At 53.3% G+C, this 18,205-nt stretch overlaps 1 protein-coding gene, 1 long non-coding RNA gene and 1 other non-coding gene across 7 annotated transcripts; 2 read left to right on the top strand and 1 right to left on the bottom strand.

Moving 5' to 3' along the window:
• Window positions 1-24: 24 nt before the first annotated feature.
• Window positions 25-15,592, top strand: RNF41 (ring finger protein 41). 5 transcript variants are annotated; one of them, XM_071419682.1, is made up of 7 exons: window positions 25-162; window positions 1,244-1,359; window positions 5,094-5,206; window positions 6,849-7,120; window positions 8,513-8,648; window positions 10,581-10,684; window positions 12,809-15,592. In XM_071419682.1, the coding sequence occupies exons 3-7, from the start codon at window positions 5,117-5,119 to the stop codon at window positions 13,158-13,160; spliced, it is 954 nt and encodes a 317-aa protein (XP_071275783.1). In that variant the 5' UTR covers window positions 25-162; window positions 1,244-1,359; window positions 5,094-5,116; the 3' UTR covers window positions 13,161-15,592. The 5 variants fall into 5 exon arrangements, with proteins under 5 accessions (XP_071275783.1, XP_071275787.1, XP_071275786.1 ...); XM_071419686.1 differs by having other exon boundaries at window positions 6,906-7,120; XM_071419685.1 differs by lacking the exon at window positions 25-162 and adding an exon at window positions 169-331.
• Window positions 8,655-10,193, top strand: LOC139586375 (uncharacterized). The gene is made up of 2 exons (XR_011677720.1): window positions 8,655-9,686; window positions 9,792-10,193. It is a non-coding gene; the product is annotated as an uncharacterized lncRNA (long non-coding RNA).
• Window positions 15,593-17,327: 1,735 nt separating the features above from the next.
• On the bottom strand, window positions 17,328-17,409 carry TRNAS-CGA (transfer RNA serine (anticodon CGA)). Its single transcript has one exon. It is a non-coding gene; the product is annotated as a tRNA-Ser (tRNA).
• Window positions 17,410-18,205: the final 796 nt, after the last annotated feature.

Raw genomic sequence — 18,205 nt, forward strand, 5'->3', positions numbered from 1 at the left:
ATGAGGATAAGCCACGCCCACCCCACACCGCCCCTACCACCGAGTTCCGGCCAGAGCGGCACTTCCGGCGCGGCACTTCCGGTGCGGCGGGGCCGGGCGGCGGCACCGGGAGGAGGCCGCGGCCGCCGCTGAGCCCCGAGCGGGCCGGGCCCGCCGCCCGCGGTACGTGCGGCTGTGGGGGAGACACCGGAGAGACCCCCGGGGCGGTCCCGGTAGCACCGGGAGAACCGGGGGAGGCCGCGGGAGGAGGAGCGGGGGAACGTCCATGGAGCAGACCGGGAGAGCCCCCGGGGAGGGTCACGGTTCGAGGAGGAGCCTCGGGGTGGTGTCGGTACCGGGGAATGAAACGGAACGGAGGCACCGGGGATGGGAACCGGGAACGGCTCCGGTTGGGAATTGTCCCGGAATGGGAGAGCGGAGAGGGAATTTGGGAGAAATCCCGAGGAATTTGGGGGAAAAATCGACGGGAATTTTGGGGATAATTCGAAGGAATTTGGGAAAAATTCCTTCGAATTATCGAGAAAAAATTTGGGAATAATTTTGAGGAATTTTGGGAATTATTTGAAAGAATTTTGGGAATAATTCGGGGGAATTTGAGGAATAATCCCAGAAGAAATTGGGGAATAATTCAGAGGAGTTTGGGGAACAATCCCCAGGAATTCAGGGGTCAGGCTGAAAGAATTTGGGGAAAGTCCAGAGAAATTTGGGAAAAATCCAAATATTTTTGGGGGAAAATCCATAGAAACTTGGGGGGAAATTCCGGAGAAATTTTGGGGAAAATCTAAAATAAATTTGGGGGAAAATCCAGGGGAATCCACAGGGAATAGGGCTGGAATTCCCAAAAATCCAAGTATGGATCCCTCTAATCGTACTGGGCTGGAATTCCCAAATTTCTGAGCTTTGATCCCACTGGAATTTGGGCTGAAATTCCCAACTTTCTGAGCTTTGGTTCCAGTGGGAATGGGGTCATAATTCCCAAATTTCTGCGTGTGGATCCCAGTGGGAATGGGGCTGAAATTCCCAAATTTCTGAGCCTGAATCCCACAGGGAATGGGGCTGGAATTCCCAAATTTCTGAGCCTGGATTGCTCTCCAAGGCTGCCTGGGGGCTCCATTATTCCCAAAATTCCCATTAAATCAGCGCAGGGGGAGGGAATTTCTCCCCATAGTTGGGAATTCCATATGGAAATCGACCTTTCCTGATTTTCCTGTTTTTTTTTTTTCTCTCTCTTTTTTGGGATCAGATCCACGCCCTGCGGGAGAGGAGAGGGAAAAATGGGAGAATTTGGGGAGGAATTCCCTGCACAGAGTGAGGCCAGCGCAGCCCCGAGTCCTGCCAGGAGGAATTCTGCCACGGGAGGTAAATCCGGGTCCAATTCCATGGGAATTCTTCCAATAATTCCTCCAATCCTTCCTTTTTTCCTTTTACCTTTTCCTGTTCTTTCCTTTTTCCTTTTTGGGAATTCCTCCAATCCTTCCTTTGTTCCTTTTCCTTTCCTTTTTTTTTCCATGGGAATTCCTCCAATCCTTCCCCTTTTCTTTTACCCTTTTCCTGTTCTTTCCTTTTTCCTTTTTTTGGGAATTCCTCCCATCCTTTCTTTGTTCCTTTTCCTTTCCTTTTTCCCATGGGAATTCCTCCAATCCTTCCTTTTTCCCTTTTCCTGTTCTTTCCTTTTTCCTTTTTTTTGGGAATTCCTCCCATCCTTCCCTTATTTTCCTTTTCCTTTTTCAAAATTTCTCCAATCCTTCCTTTTTTTCCATGGGAATTCCTTCAATCCTTCCCCTTTTCCTTTTCCCTTTTCCTCTTCTTTCCTTTTTCCTTTTTGGGAATTCCTCCAATCCTTCCTTTTTCCCATTGGAATTCCTTCAATCCTCCCTTTTCCTTTCCTTTTTCCTTTTTCCTTTTTTAGGAATTCCTCCAATCCCTCATTTTTCTATGAGAATTCCTCCAATCCTTTCATTTTTCCTTTCCTTTTCCCTTTTTTAGGAATTCCTCCAATCCTTCCCTTTTTTTCCCCATGGGAATTCCTCCAATCCCTCCTTTTTTCCTTTTCCATTTCCAATTTTTTTCCTTTTTTAGGAATTCCTCCAATCCTTCCTCTTTTTCCCCACGGGAATTCTTCCAATCCCTCCTTTTTCCATTTTTCTGGCGAGATCCCAGAGGAGTTTTGGGATGAACCTGATGAGATCCCAGAGGGGTTTGGGGTTTTGGGAAGATCCCAGAGGAATTTTGGGACGAGCATGGGGAGATCCCAGGGTTTTGGGTTTTGGGAAGTTCCCAGAGCTTTGGGAAGAGCCTGGGGAGATTCCAGAGGAGCTTTGGGAAGAGCCTGGGGAGATCTCAGGGTTTTGGGTTTTGGGAAGATCCCAGAGGAATTTTGGGAAGAGCCTGGGGAGATCCCAGGATTTTGGGAAGATCCCAGAGGAATTTTGGGAAGAGCCATGGGAGATCTCAGGGTTTTGGGTTTTGGGAAGATCCCAGAGGAGTTTTGGGAAGAGCCTGGGGAGATCCCAGAGCTTTGGGTTTTGGGAAGATCCCAGAGGAATTTTGGGATGTGCCTGGTGAGATCCCAGGGTTTTGGGTTTTGGGAAGATCCCAGAGGAGTTTTGGGAAGATCCCAGAGGAATTTTGGGATGTGCCTGGTGCAATCCCAGAGCTTTGGGAAGTTCCCAGAGCTTTGGGAAGAGCCTGGTGCGATCCCAGAGGAATTTTGGGATGAGCCTGGGGAGATCCCAGGGTTTTGGGTTTTGGGAAGATCCCAGAGCTTTGGGTTTTTGGAAGATCCCAGAGCTTTGGGTTTTGGGAAGATTCCAGAGGAGTTTTGGGAAGAGCCTGGGGAGATCCCAGAGCTTTGGATTTTGGGAAGATCCCAGAGGAGTTTTGGGAAGAGCCTGGGGAGATCCCAGAGTTTTGGGTTTTTGGGAAGATCCCAGAGGACTTTTGGGATGGGAGGAGGGGCTGTTCCCGGAGCTGTTCCCGTCTCTGCATTTCTGGGAACCCCTTTCCCTGCAGGGAATTTTCTGGGATTCTCTCAGGGAACTTTCCAGAGCCTTCCAGAGGAGCCTCCCCAGCTGCCCCGATCCCGTGGGAAGGGCTGGGCTGGGATTTGGGGCCGTTCCAGGATTTGGGGCCGTTCCAGGCCCCAGGAGCAGCCGTTGGTCCTTATCAGCCCCTGCTCCTTATCAGCCCCTGGGGCTGTGGGTTTTTTTTTTCCCAGGGGATTTTTGGGATTAAAGGAGGGACCTGGAGCTGCTCTGGGGACAGGGAGGGGACAAAGTCCCTCCTGTGCCACGGTGGGGACACGGGGTCACATCTGTCCCTCTGTCACCGGCTCTGCTCCTCGGCTGGGGCACATCTGGGCAGGGACGGGGCGCAGGAGCTCGGCACAGCTGGATGTGTTTGGGAGGCCACATCTGGATGTGGAACAGCAGCAGGGCCAGGCCTGACACAGGCCTGGGCACAGCTGGAATTCCAGGGGTGGGCACAGCTGGAATTTCTGCCCAGCACAGCTGGAATTTCTGCCCTGCACAGCTGGAATTCCCAGATCCCCTTCCCAGCTCCCGGGGCCCTGTCCCGGTGTCCCCCTGCCCCTCCCGTTGGGGTTTGGGGTGGGGACTCCAGGGACTCCTTATCGGGCCTTTGTCACCGCCTTTGTCACCGCCTTTGTCACCGCTCTGTCACCGCCTTTGATGTCGGGGAGGGGCCCGGGGAGCGGCAACGGCCGGGGCAGAGCTCAAGGCCGGCCCTGGAGGAGGGGAAGGGGCTGGGGAAGGGAATTTCCTGGGAAAGCTGAAGAAAAGGGAATTTCCTGGGAATGCTGAGCTGGGAAGGGGCTGGAGAAGGGAATTTCCTGGGAATGCTGAAGGGAAGGGAATTTCCTGGGAATGCTGAAGAGAAGGGAATTTCCTGGGAAAGCTGAGCTGGGAAGGGGCTGGAGAAGGGAATTTCCTGGGAATGCCAAGGGAAGGGGCTGGAGAAAGGAATTTCCTGGGAATGCTGAGCTGGGAAGGGGCTGGAGAAGGGAATTTCCTGGGAATGCTGAGCTGGGAAGGGGCTGGAGAAGGGAATTTCCTGGGAATGCCAAGGGAAGGGGCTGGAGAAGGGAATTTCCTGGGAATGCTGAAGGGAAGGGGCTGGAGAAGGGAATTTCCTGGGAATGCCAAGGGAAGGGGCTGGAGAAGGGAATTTCCTGGGAATGCTGAAGAGAAGGGAATTTCCTGGGAATGCTGAAGAAGGGAAGGGGCTGGAGAAGGGAATTTCCTGGGAATGCCAGGCTGGAAATGTTTCCATGCCCAAAGCCTGACGTGCCCAGCTCCACGAATCAAATAAACCACCCCAAAACCACCCCAAAAACCCCAAATCAAACCCACAAATAGGAAATTCAGGGTTAGGATTTAAGGTTGGGGTTCCCAGGACTGGGATTTGGGTTCCAAGGATTGGGATTTGAAAACCCTTCCCAACCTTTTCCTGCAGGACCTTGGCCTTCAAACCCTGGTAGATCCCAATCCCAGGGGCTGGAATGGCTCTGGGAAGACCCAAAAAGCTCCAGTCCCCAAGACACCCAAATACTTCCCCATGGAGCCAAAGGAGCTCCAGAAGAAACAGATTTGACTTAAAAATCCTTTCCCTGTAGGACCTTGGCCTTCAAATCCCAATCCCAGGGGCTGGAATGGCTCTGGGAATACCCAAAACCCTCAAGGAACCCAAATCCCTCCCCATCCCTGACCCAAGAAGAGACAGGTTTGACTCAGAAACCCTTTCCCTGTAGGACCTTGGCCTTCAAATCCCAATCCCAGGGGCTGGGATGGCTCTGGGAATACCCAAAACCCCCAAGGAACCCAAATCCCTCCCCATCCCTGACCCAAGGAACCCCAAGGAGATTCAGGTTTGACTCAGAAACCCTTTTCCTGCAGGACCTTGGCCTTCAAATCCCAATCCCAGGGGCTGGAATGGCTCTGGGAATACCCAAAACCCCCAAGGAACCCAAGTTCCTCCCCATCCCTGAGCCAGGGGACCCCAGGGAGGTTCAGGTTTGGCTCAAACCCCAAGGGTTTGCCCCATCCTGGGTGTCCCTGACGTGTTTTGCCCCGCAGGGTTCTGGCGCCGGTGACGAGCGATGGGGTATGATGTGGCTCGGTTCCAGGGGGACGTGGACGAGGACCTGATCTGCCCCATCTGCAGTGGGGTCCTGGAGGAGCCAGTGCAGGTAGGACCCACCTGGGGACGGGGTGGGTGCAGGTAGGACCCACCTGGGGACGGGGTGGGTGCAGGTAGGACACACCTGGGGACCGGGTGGGTGCAGGTAGGACACACCTGGGCATGGCATGGGACATGGTGGGTGTAGAGGTGGCACTCAGGGCTCTCCTAGGGGTTGAGTCCATCTTGGCCTCAATGCCCTGGGAGGTTTCCCCAACCCAACCATTCCATGCGTGACTCCATGACTCCATGAGGGATTCCATGATCGATCCCATGGTCAATCCCATGATCGATCCCATGGTCAATCCCATGATCGATCCCATGATTGATCCCATGATTGATCCCATGATCAATCCCATGACTGGAGGAGCAGAGGTGGCACTCAGGGCTCTCCTGGAGATCGAGTCCATCTTGGCCTTGACAATCTGGGAGGTTTCCCCAACCCAACCATTCCATGAATCATCCCATGAGTGATCCCATGAGTGATCCCATGAGTGATCCCATGATCAATCCCATGATTGAATGAGCAGAGGTGGCACTCAGGGCTCTCCTAGGGATTGAGCCCATCTTGGCCTCGATGCCCTGGGAGGTTTCCCCAACCCAACCATTCCATGCATGACTCCATGAGGGATTCCATGAATGATCCCATGATCAATCCCATGACTAAACGAGCAGAGATGGCACTCAGAGCTCTCCTGGAGATCAGTCCCAGCCTGGCCTCGATGCCCTGGGAGGTTTCCCCAACCCAACCATTCCATGATCAATCCCATGACTAAACGAGCAGAGGTGGCACTCAGAGCTCTCCTGAAGATTGAGCCCCTCTTGACCTTGATGCCCTGGGAGGTTTCCCCAACCCAACCATTCTATGGAATGATCCCATGAGTGATCCCATGATCAATCCCATGACTGAACCAGCAGAGGTGGCACTCGGGGCTCTCCTGGAGATCGAGCCCATCTTGGCCTCGACAGTCTGGGAGGTTTCCCCAACCCAACCATTCTATGGAATGATCCCATGGAACGATCCCATGGAACCATTCTATGGAATGATCCCATGAGTGATCCCACAATCAATCCCATGACTAAACGAGCAGAGGTGGCACTCAGGGCTCTCCTGGAGATTGAGCCCATCTTGTCCTCGGTGCCCTGGGAGGTTTCCCCAACCCAACCATTCCATGAATGATCCCATGAGTGATCCCATGATCAATCCCATGAGTGATCCCATGATCAATGCCATGACTGAACCAGCAGAGGTGGCACTCAGGGCTCTCCTGGAGACTGAGCCCACCTTGTCCTCGGTGCCCTGGGAGGTTTCCCCAACCCAACCATTCCATGCATGACTCCATGAGGGATTCCATGAATGATCCCATGGTCAATCCCGTGATCAATGCCATGACTGAACCAGCAGAGGTGGCACTCAGGGCTCTCCTGGAGACTGAGCCCACCTTGTCCTCGGTGCCCTGGGAGGTTTCCCCAACCCAACCATTCCATGATCAATCCCATGATCAATCCCATGAATGACCCCATGATCAATCCCATGATTAAACGAGCAGAGGTGGCACTCAGGGCTCTCCTGGAGACTGAGCCCACCTTGTCCTCGGTGCCCTGGGAGGTTTCTCCACCCCATCCCGCGTGACCCTCGCCGTTCCCCGCAGGCCCCGCACTGCGAGCACGCCTTCTGCAATGCCTGCATCACGCAGTGGTTCTCGCAGCAGCAGACGTGCCCCGTGGACCGCAGCGTGGTGACGGTGGCCCACCTGCGCCCGGTGCCGCGGATCATGCGGAACATGCTCTCCAAGCTGCAGATCACCTGCGACAACGCCGTCTTCGGCTGCACGGCCGTGGTGCGCCTCGACAACCTCATGGCTCACCTCAACGACTGCGAGCACAACCCCAAGCGCCCCGTCACCTGCGAGCAGGGATGCGGGTGAGCGCGGGCACCGGGTGGGGATGGGCATGGGGTGGGCACTGGGATGGACACAGGATGGGGCTGGACACGGGATGGTCACTGGGATGGACACGGGGTGGGGATGGACACAGGATGGTCACTGGGATGGACACAGGGTGGGGATGGGATGGGGATGGACACGGGATGGGCACTGGGATGGACACGGGGTGGGGATGGGATGGGCACAGGGATGGACACGGGGTGGGGATGGACACAGGATGGTCACTGGGATGGACACAGGGTGGGGATGGGATGGGGATGGACATGGGGTGGGCACTGGGATGGGCACGGGGTGGGGATGGGATGGGGATGGACACTGGGATGGACATGGGGTGGGGATGGACACAGGATGGTCACAGTATGGACATGGGATGGACACAGGATGGGGATGGACACAAGATGGGCACTGGAATGGACATGGGACGGTCACTGGGATGGACATGGGGTGGGGATGGACATGGGGTGGGCACTGGGATGGTCACAGTATGGACATGGGATGGACGCAAGATGGGCACTGGAATGGACATGGGGTGGGCACTGGGATGGACACGGAGTGGGGATGGACACAGGGTGGTCACTGGGATGGTCACAGTATGGGCATGGGACGGACACAGGATGGGGATGGACATGGGATGAGGATGGACATGGAATGGCCCTGGGATAGGCACAGGAATGGGCATGGGATGGACACAGGGTGGGCGTGGGATGGTCATGGAATGGGGATGGTCATGGGATGGGGATGGATGTGGGATGGGCACAGGAATGACACTGGGATGGACACGGGGTGGGGATGGGATAGGCACAGGATGGACATGGGATGACTATGGGATGGGGATGAACCTGGGATGGGCACAGGAATGGGCACTGGGATGGACATTGGCATGGGGATGGACATAGGATGGGCACTGGGATGGACACAGGATGGCCATGGAATGGCCACAGGAATGGCCCTGGGATGGACATTGGCATGGGGATGGACATAGGATGGGCACTGGGATGGACATTGGCATGGCCATGGAATGGCCACAGGAATGGCCCTGGGATGGACATTGGCATGGGGATGGACACAGGACGGTCATGGAATGGGCACAGGAATGGCCCTGGGATGGCCATGGGATGGACACAGGCAGGGCCCTGGGATGGGACACCTCCAGGAGAGGTTCAGGTTGGAGCTCAGCAGGAATTTCCTCCTGGAAAGAGCTGCCAGGCTTGAGAACTCCTCAGGAAGGCAGCAAAGCAGAAAAACCCCATTTATCCCCCAAACCCTCCTCCAGCCTGACACTCAGAGCCTTTCCACACCTGAGTTACCTCTGGGAGCTGTAAATTCCCCTAAATTGGTGCCTCCACCTTTTTTTCCCCCTCTGCTGGCAGGTTGGAGATGCCCAAGGACGAGCTGCCCAACCACAACTGCATCAAGCACCTGCGCTCGGTGGTGCAGCAGCAGCAGACGAGGATTGCAGAGCTGGAGAAAACCTCGGCCGAGCACAAGCACCAGCTGGCAGAGCAGGTGGGCAGCAGCACCTGCAAGGGCAGGTTTGGGGTGTTGGGAACTGAAATCCTAAAAAAAAAATGGGGGAAAAATGGTTGGGGAAAGTGTGGGCTGAGTGGGATTGGGCTAGGCCATGCTAGGGGCTCTAGAAATCACAAAATCGCCAAAAAAACCCCCCCAAAAAATCCCTAAATCCCCCCCTAAAAAAAAGGCTGTGGGGAGATGTGAGTTGAGTGTGGCTCTGTGGGATTGGGCTGGGAAGGGGAAGGTTGGGAGGTTAAAATTAAAAATAAAAGGGGAAAAAAGGCTGTGGGAGATGTGAGTTGAGTGTGGCTCTGTGGGATTGGGCTAGGCCATGCCGGGGGCTCCAGGAATCCCAAAAAAATCTCAAAAAAATCCCCCAAAAGAGGCTGTGGGGAAGTGTGAGTTGAGTGTGGCTCTGTGGGATTGGGCTGGGAAGGGGAAGGTTGGGAGGTTTGGACACTAAAATTAAAAATAAAAGGGGAAAATAAAGGCAGTAGGGAGATGTGAGTTGAGTGTGGCTCTGTGGGATTGGGCTAGGCCATGCTGGAGGCTCCAGGAATCCCAAAATCCCAAAAAAATCCCCCAAAAAAGGCTTTGGGGAGGTGTGGGTTGAGTGTGGCTCTGCAGGAGTTGGTTGGGCCACATGAGGGACTCCAGAAATCCCAAAATAACAAAAAAGTCTCAAAAAAATCCCCCAAAAAAGGCTGTGGGGAAGTGTGAGTTGAGTGTGGCTCTGTGGGATTGGGCTGGGAAGGGGAAGGTTGGGAGGTTTGGACACTAAAATTAAAAATAAAAGGGGAAAATAAAGGCTGTGGGGAGATGTGAGTTGAGTGTGGCTCTGCAGGGGTTGGTTGGGCCACATGAGGGACTCCAGAAATCCCAAAATAACAAAAAAGTCTCAAAAAAATCCCCCAAAAAAGGCTGTGGGGAAGTGTGAGTTGAGTGTGGCTCTGTGGGATTGGGCTAGGCCATGCCAGGGGCTCCAGGAATCCCAAAATCTCAAAAAAATCCCCCAAAAAAGGCTGTGGGGAGGTGTGGGTTGAGTGTGGCTCTGTGGGATTGGGCTGGGAAGGGGAAGGTTGGGAGGTTTGGACACTAAAATTAAAAATAAAAGGGGAAAATAAAGGCTGTGGGGAGATGTGAGTTGAGTGTGGCTCTGCAGGGGTTGGTTGGGCCACATGAGGGACTCCAGAAATCCCAAAATAACAAAAAAATCTCAAAAAAATCCCCCAAAAAAGGCTGTGGGGAGATGTGAGTTGAGTGTGGCTCTGTGGGATTGGGCTGGGAAGGGGAAGGTTGGGAGGTTTGGACACTAAAATTAAAACAAAAGTGGAAAAAAAGGCAGTAGGGAGATGTGAGTTGAGTGTGGCTCTGTGGGATTGGGCTAGGCCATGCCGGGGGCTCCAGGAATCCCAAAATCCCAAAAAAATCCCCCAAAAAAGGCTTTGGGGAGGTGTGGGTTGAGTGTGGCTCTGCAGGGGTTGGTTGGGCCACGCCAGGGACTCCAGAAATCCCAAAATCCAAAAAAAATCCCAAAAAGCCAGCAAAAAAATGTGCTGAGGGGAGCAATGGGTTGAGTGGGGCTCTGCAGTAATTTTTTATGTTGTAAAAGATCTGATTTATTTAAAGGATATAAGTTAAATCTGGTAGTAGTCATTATTTATTGTTCTAATGAGTTTTGTCTGTTTTGACGTCTTCATTCAAAGCTTTTATTAATGTTTACATTTGTATTTATTATCTTTGTAAGATTAAAAAAAAGGGAAAAAACAAGGGGCCGGTTTGGGTTGTTAGGCACCAAAAAACGAGGAAGAAAAAAAAAAAAAAAGGAAAATTTTTGGTGCTTGGACACCAAAATCCTCACCAAAAAAAAAGGGGAAAAAAGGGGTAATTCTCATTCCAAATTCTATTTTTTCCCTACTTTGGCAGAAAAGGGACATCCAGCTGCTCAAGGCCTACATGAGGGCGATCCGCAGCGTCAACCCCAACCTGCAGAACCTGGAGGAGACCATCGAGTACAACGAGATCCTGGAGTGAGTGTGGGGTGTTATGGGGGTTTTTGAGGGAAATTCGGTTTTTTTGAGGGAAATTCGTTGTTTTTTGAGGGAAATCTGTTGATTTTTGAGGGAAATTTGGAGGTTTTGGGGGGAAATTTGTTGATTTTTGAGGGAAACTTGTAGGTTTTGGGGGGAAATTTGTTAATTTTTGAGGGAAATCTGTTTATTTTTGAGGGAAATTTGTAGGTTTTGGGGGAAAACGTGTTGATTTTTGAGGGAAATTTGTAGGTTTTGGGGGGAAATTTGTTAATTTTTGAGGGAAATCTGTTTATTTTTGAGGGAAATTTGTAGGTTTTGGGGGAAAACGTGTTGATTTTTGAGGGAAATTTGTAGGTTTTGGGGGGAAATTTGTTAATTTTTGAGGGAAATTTGTTTATTTTTGAGGGAAATTTGGAGGTTTTGGGGGAAAACGTGTTGATTTTTGAGGGAAATTTGTAGGTTTTGGGGGGAAATTTGTTAATTTTTGAGGGAAATTTGTTGATTTTTGAGGGAAATTTGTAGGTTTTAGGGGGAAATTTGTTGATTTTTGAGGGAAATTTGTAGGTTTTGGGGGGAATTTGTAATTTTTGGAGGGAAATTAATCAGTTTTTGAGGGAAATTTGTAGGTTGTGGGGGGAAATTTGTTAATTTTTTGAGGGAAATTAATCAGTTTTTGAGGGAAACTTGTATGTTTTGGGGGGAAATTTGTTAATTTTTGAGGGAAATCTGTTGATTTTTGAGGGAAATTTGTAGGTTTTGGGGGGAAATTTGTTAATTTTTGGGGGGAAATTTGTTCATTTTTGAGGGAAATTCGTTGATTTTTGAGGGAAATTTGTAGTTTTTCAAGGGGAATTGGTCATTTTTTGAGGGAAGTCTGTAGTTTTTGAGGGGAATTTGTAGGTTTCGGGAGAAAATTTGTCATTTTCTGAGGGAAATTTGTCATATTTTGAAGGAAATTCATTGATTTTTGAGGGAAATTCATCAATTTTTGAGGGAAATTTGTAGGTTTTGGGAGAAAATTTGTCATTTTTTGAGGGAAATTAGTCAATTATTGAGGAAAATTCGTTTATTTTTGAGGGAAATTTGTAGGTTTTGGGAGGGAATTTGTAGGTTTTGAGGGAAATGTGTAGGTTTTGGGGCGGAATTTGTGGATTTTGGGGGAAATAAATTGTTTTTTGAGGGAAATTCATCTTTTTTTGAGGGAAATTCTATTATTTTTGAGGGAAAAATTGGTGGTTTTTGAGGGAAATTTGATGATTTTTGAGGGAAATTAGCTGTTTTTTGAGGGAAATTTGCTGGTTTTTGAGGGAAATTTGTTGATTTTTGAGGGAAATTCCATGATCCCACCCCATCCCTGACCCCTCTGAGTGTCCTGAGCTGGCTGAACCCCCACAGTCCCACCCCAAACCCCCATCCCTGACCCCATTATGTCCCCCCAGCTGGGTGAACCCCCACAATCCCACCCCAATCCCCCATCCCTGACCCCATTATCCCCTCCCAGCTGGGTGAACCCCCACAATCCCACCCCAAACCCCCATCCCTGACCCCATTATGTCCCCCCATGTGGGTGAACCCCCACAATCCCACCCCAATCCCCCACCCTGACCCCATTATCCCCTCCCAGCTGTCTGAACCCCCACAATCCCACCCCAAACCCCTATTCCTGACCCCATTATGTCCCCCCAGGTGGCTGAACCCCCACAATCCCACCTCAATCCCCCACCCTGACCCCGCTGTGTCCCCCCAGGTGGCTGAACCCCCACAGTCCCACCCCAAACCCCCATCCCTGACCCCTTTGTGTCCCTGCAGGTGGGTGAGCCCCCACAAACCCACCCCAAACCCCCATCCCTGACCCCATTATGTCCCCCCAGCTGCTGAACCCCCACAATCCCACCCCAAACCCCCATCCCTGAGCCCGCTGTGTCCCTCCATGTGGGTGAACCCCCACAATCCCACCCCAATCCCCCATCCCTGACCCCGTTATGTCCCCCCAGGTGGGTGAACCCCCACAATCCCACTCCAATCCCCCATCCCTGACCCCTTTCTGTCCCCTCCCAGGTGGCTGAACCCCCACAGTCCCACCCCAAACCCCCATCCCTGACCCCTTTGTGTCCCCCCCAGGTGGGTGAACTCCCTGCAGCCGGCGCGGGTGACGCGCTGGGGCGGCATGATCTCCACGCCGGACGCCGTCCTTCAGGCCGTCATCAAGCGCTCGCTGGTGGAGAGCGGCTGCCCGGCCTCCATCACCAACGAGCTCATCGAGAACGCCCACGAGCGCAACTGGCCCCAGGGGCTGGCCACGCTGGAGACCAGGCAGATGAACCGCAGATACTACGAGAACTACGTGGCCAAACGCATCCCCGGCAAGCAGGCCGTGGTGGTGATGGCCTGCGAGAACCAGCACATGGGAGAGGACATGGTGCTGGAGCCGGGGCTCGTCATGATTTTCGCCCACGGAGTGGAGGAGATATGAGAGGAGTTGGCCTAAGGGTGGAGAGGAGGGGGTTGGTGGAGGAGATGTGGGGGAAAATCCAGCTTGGGACAATGGGGGTGTTGTGGAGTTGGGTTTTTTGTTCGTGGTATGGAGGAGATAGGAGAAAAAATCACCTAGGGTTTTCTGGAGTTGGGATTTTGGGGTTGTGATTTTTGGTCAGGACGTAGAGATCCAAAAAAATCCGACTGGGGACAGTGGGGGTTCCCTGGACTTGGGTTTTTGGGGTTGTGATTTTTGCTCACAGAGTGGAAGACATCTGAGAAGAATCTATCTCAGCATGGCAGGGGTTTCCTGGAGTTGGGATTTTGGGGTTGTGATTTTTGGTCAGGATGTAGAGATCCAAAAAAATCCGACTCGGGACAGTGGGGGTTCCCTGGACTTGGGATTTTGGGGTTGTGATTTTTACTCATGCCATGGAGGAGATCTGAGAGAAATCCACCTACGGACGGCAGGGGTTTTCTGGAGTTGGGATTTTGGGGTTGTGATTTTTGGTCATGACATGGAAATCTGAGAAAAATCCACCTTGGGATGGCAGGGGTTTCCTGGACTTTTAGGGTTTTCGTGATTTTCACTCATGCCATGGAGGAGATCTGAGAAAAATCCAACTTGCCTTTGGGTTTTTGGGGTTCATGATTTTCACTCATGGCCTGGAAAACTGAGAAAAATCCAGCTCGGGGATGGTGGGGATTTCCTGGATTTGGGATTTTGGGGTTGTGATTTTTGGTCATGACATAGAGATCCAAAAAAATCCGACTCGGGACAGTGGGGGTTCCCTGGAGTTGGGTTTTTTGCTCATGGCATGGAAATCTGAGAAAAATTCACTTTGATATCGCAGGGGTTTCCTGGACTTGGATTTTTAGGGTTTGTGATTTTCACTCATGCCATGGAGGAGATCTGAGAAAAATCCACCTAGGGATGGCAGGGGTTTCCTGGAGTTGGGATTTTGGGGTTGTGATTTTTGGTCAGGACGTAGAGATCCAAAAAAATCCGACTGGGGACAGTGGGGGTTCCCTGGACTTCGATTTTTGGGGTTGTGATTTTCGCTCATGGCGTGGAGATCCAAAAAAATCCAGCTCTGGAATGGTGGGGATTTCCTGGATTTGGGATTTTAGGGTTGTGGTTTTTGCTCATGGTGTAGAAATCTGAGAAAAATCCACTTTGGGATGGCAGGGGTTTCCTGGACTTTTAGGGTTTTCGTGATTTTCACTCATGCCATGGAGGCGATCTGAGAAAAATCCACCTAGGGATGGCAGGGGTTTCCTGGAGTTGGGATTTTGGGGTTGTGATTTTTGGTCATGACATAGAGATCCAAAAAAATCCAACTCAGGACAGTGGGGGTTCCCTGGATTTGGGTTTTTGGGGTTGTGATTTTTGCTCATGATGAGAAGATCTGAAAAAAAAAAAAAAAAAAAATCAACGGTTCCACCACCTCAGGATGGTGGGGGCTCCTTGAACTTTGGTTTTTAGGGTTTGTGATTTTCCCTCACAGCTTGAAAATCTGGAGATCTGAAAAAATCCGACTCAGGACAGCGGGGGTTCCCTGGACTCGGATTTTTTGGGGTTCCCTGGACTCGGAATTTTGGTGTTCCCTGGACTCGGAATTTTTGGGGTTCCCTGGACTCGGATTTTTGGGGTTCCCTGGACTCGGAATTTTTGGGGTTCCCTGGACTCAGAATTTTTGGGGTTCCCTGGACTCGGAATTTTTGGGTTCTCTGGACTCGGAATTTTGGTGTTCCCTGGACTCGGAATTTTGGTGTTCCCTGGACTCAGATTTTTTGGGATTCCCTGGACTCAGAATTTTGGGGTTCCCTTCTGGATTGGACCCATTCCAAACCCAGCTCAGCTCACCCTGTTCCAAGAGGGGGCTCCAGACCCCTCGGGGGTGCCCCAAACCCCTCAAGCTCCATCTCCTCTCTGCAGTTTCCACCTGGCCAGGTGTCCCCAAAGGGCGCTCCCGGTGTCCCCAGCCCTGCAGTGGGGGCTCCTCGGCCCTGGGGACCCCTCCTGTCCCCTTCTTTTTGTGCATGCCCCATCCCCTGGCCCCGGGAGCATCTCCCACCTCCTCCCAATCCGTGTTTGCCTCTGCTCTCTCCACCCTTGGTGTTATTTTTCCAGACATTCGTGATTGTGGTTCTGTATTTTTAATTTTTTTTTTTCTTTTTTACTTCATTCTTTTTTTTTTTCTTTTTTTTTTGACCTTTTCTTATTTTTACTCTCCCTTTTTATTTGATTCTCCAAGTAACCGTGGGCAGGCACCTCTGGCCTGGGTCCGTGGGACTCGTTGGGAATTTAATTTAATTTATTTGCATTTATTTCAATTTTTTTTTTTTTTTACCATTGTTTCTCCTCCCGGCAGATCCGGCAGGAGGCAGGGATTGAAGTGATCAATAAACAGAATTCTGGTTGCTTTATCCCCGTTTTGGGGGCCTCCTCCTGCACCCCAAAACCCTCCCCGTGTCAGAGGGGGCTCAGTTTTGGGGTAAAAATGGGTGGGTTTGGGGCTGTTCTCCCCATCTTGGGGGGATTTGGGGATTAATAAATGTCACTACTGAGAGGGAACAGGGGTGGCTGAGGGTCCTGGGGGGTTCCCCCTGCCCTGGAGCCCCCCCAAATGTGCTCCCCAAAAAGGACGAACCTGCCCCCCCTTGAGAGAGAGAGAGAGAGGGCCCAGAGTGGGGTTCCCTAAAAAAGATCATAAAAGGGGGGTCCCCACTGTTCCCACCCCAAAAGGAGCTGGGATTGGGGGGTCCCCACCCCAAAACCAGCTGGGATTGAGGGGTCCCCACCCCAAAACCAGCTGGGAATGGGAATGGGGGGTCCCCACCCCAAAAAGAGTTGGGACAGGGGGTCCCCACCCCAAAACCAGCTGGGAATGGGAATGGGGGGTCCCCACCTCAAAAGGAGCTGGGACTGGGACTGGGGGGTCCCCACCCCAAAAAGAGCTGGGAATGGGAATGGGGGGTCCCCACCCCAAAAAGAGCTGGGAATGGGGGGTCCCTACCCTTAAAAGAGCTGGGAATGGGGGGTCCCCACCCCTAAAAGAGTTGGGAATGGGGGGTCCCTACCCCTAAAAGGGCTGGGATTTGAGGGGTCCCTACCCCTAAAAGGGCTGGGAATGGGGGTCCCCACCCCAAAACCAGCTGGGAATGGGAATGGGGGGTTCCCACCCCAAAAAGAGCTGGGATTGAGGGGTCCCCACCCCAAAAAGAGCTGGGAATGGGAATGGGGGGTCCCTACCCATAAAAGAGCTGGGAATGGGGGGTCCCCACCCCAAAAAGAGATGGGAACGGGAATGGGGGGTCCCCACCCCCAAAACAGCTGGGATTGAGGGGTCCCCACCCCAAAAAGAGCTGGGATTGGGACTGGGGGGTCTCCACCCCTAAAAGAGCAGGACCCAGAGTGGGGTTCCCACTTCTGCCCTTAAAAAGGTCATAAAGGGGGGTCCCCACTGTTCCGACCCTTAAAAGAGCTGGGAATGGGGGGTCCCCACCCCTAAATGAGCTGGGAATGGGGGTCCCCACCCCAAAAAGCGTCGGTACCGGGGCTGAGGGGTCCCTGCTGCTCCCACCCCATTAAAGGAGCCTGCATTAGAGAGGGTTCCCCATTATTCCCGCCCCTAAAATAGCCGGTACCGGGGCTTGGGGAATCCGTGATGTTCCTGCCGTTAAAGGAGCCGGTACCGGAGGCAGAGCGCGTGCTCTGCCGCCGTTAAGAGCCGGTAACCGAGCGAGGATCCCTATGGTTACCCCCGTTAAAAGAGCCGGTACCGGAGGCTGAGGCTGTGTCTTCCCCACTCTTCCCGCCCCTAAAAGAGCCGGTACCGGGGCTTGGGGAATCCGTGATGTTCCTGCCGTTAAAGGAGCCGGTACCGGAGGCTGAGACTGTGTCTTCCCCGCTGTTCCTGCCGTTAAAGGAGCCGCTACCGGCGGGCGGGAGGCTCCGTGATGTCCCCACCGTTAAAAGATCCGGTACCGGAGGCTGAGGCTGTGTCTTCCCCGCTGTTCCCGCCGTTAAAAGATCCGGTACCGGAGGCTGAGACTGTGTCATCCCCGCTGTTAAAAGAGCCGGTACCGGAGGGAGCACCGTGTGCTCGCCGTTACCGGGGGAGCTCCCACGCGCGTCCCCGACCAGCAAAAGTGAGCTTGGCGTCACGGACAGGATTCGAACCTGTGCGGGGAAACCCCATTGGATTTCGAGTCCAACGCCTTAACCACTCGGCCACCGTGACTCTCGCGCCTCCGTTTGCCGCGCTCCGTATAGACCCGGCCGCGCCGCCGCTCCCGGCCCCGCCCCGCCCGGTGCCCGGTGCCCGGTTTGGTGCTCAGTTCCCGGTTTGGTGCTCAGTGCCCGGTTTGGTGCTCAATACCCGGTGCTCAGTGTCCGGTGCCCAGCCTAGTGATCAATGCCTGGTGCCCGGTGCTCGGTACCCGGCTTGCTGCTCAATGCCCGGTACCGTTCCGGTGCTCCCTCCGGTGCCCATCCCTTTCCACCCCCGCCTTCCCCCGTCCCGGGCTGCTCCAAACCCCGTCCAACCCGGCCTGCGACACCTCCAGGGTTGGGGCACCCACGGCAGCTCTGGGAAATCCATTCCCCACCCTCCCAGGAAGGAATTTCCTCCCAATCTCCCGTCTAAACCCAATTTCTTGAGATTTGAACCCATTTCTTCTTGTCGTGCCTCTCTTGTCGCACTTGCGGGCGGCGGGGCCGGTAACGGGCAGCGGGACCAACAACGGGCGGTGGAGCGGGGGCTCGGGGCCCGGAACAGCGCCCGGGGCCGGGAACAGCGCCCGGGGAACAGCGGGGTCGGCGGGAACGGCGGGAGCGGGACCAGCAGGAGGCGGTGGCGGGCGCGGCGGGACCGGCGGGACCGGCGGGCGGTACAACGGGGCCGGGAACCGCGATAGAGGTCGTGAACAACGATCGGGGTCGTGAACAACGATCGGGGGTGGCGGTGCGGGAAGCGGAACATGGACCGGGGCCGGTAACACCGGGTGGGAGCGGGAACAGCGACCGGGACCGGTAAA

Source organism: Agelaius tricolor, unplaced genomic scaffold (genome assembly GCF_023055355.1).
Source record: "Agelaius tricolor isolate 1412-34295 unplaced genomic scaffold, bAgeTri1.0.p SCAF_114, whole genome shotgun sequence".
Classification (NCBI taxonomy): Eukaryota; Metazoa; Chordata; class Aves; order Passeriformes; family Icteridae; genus Agelaius; species Agelaius tricolor.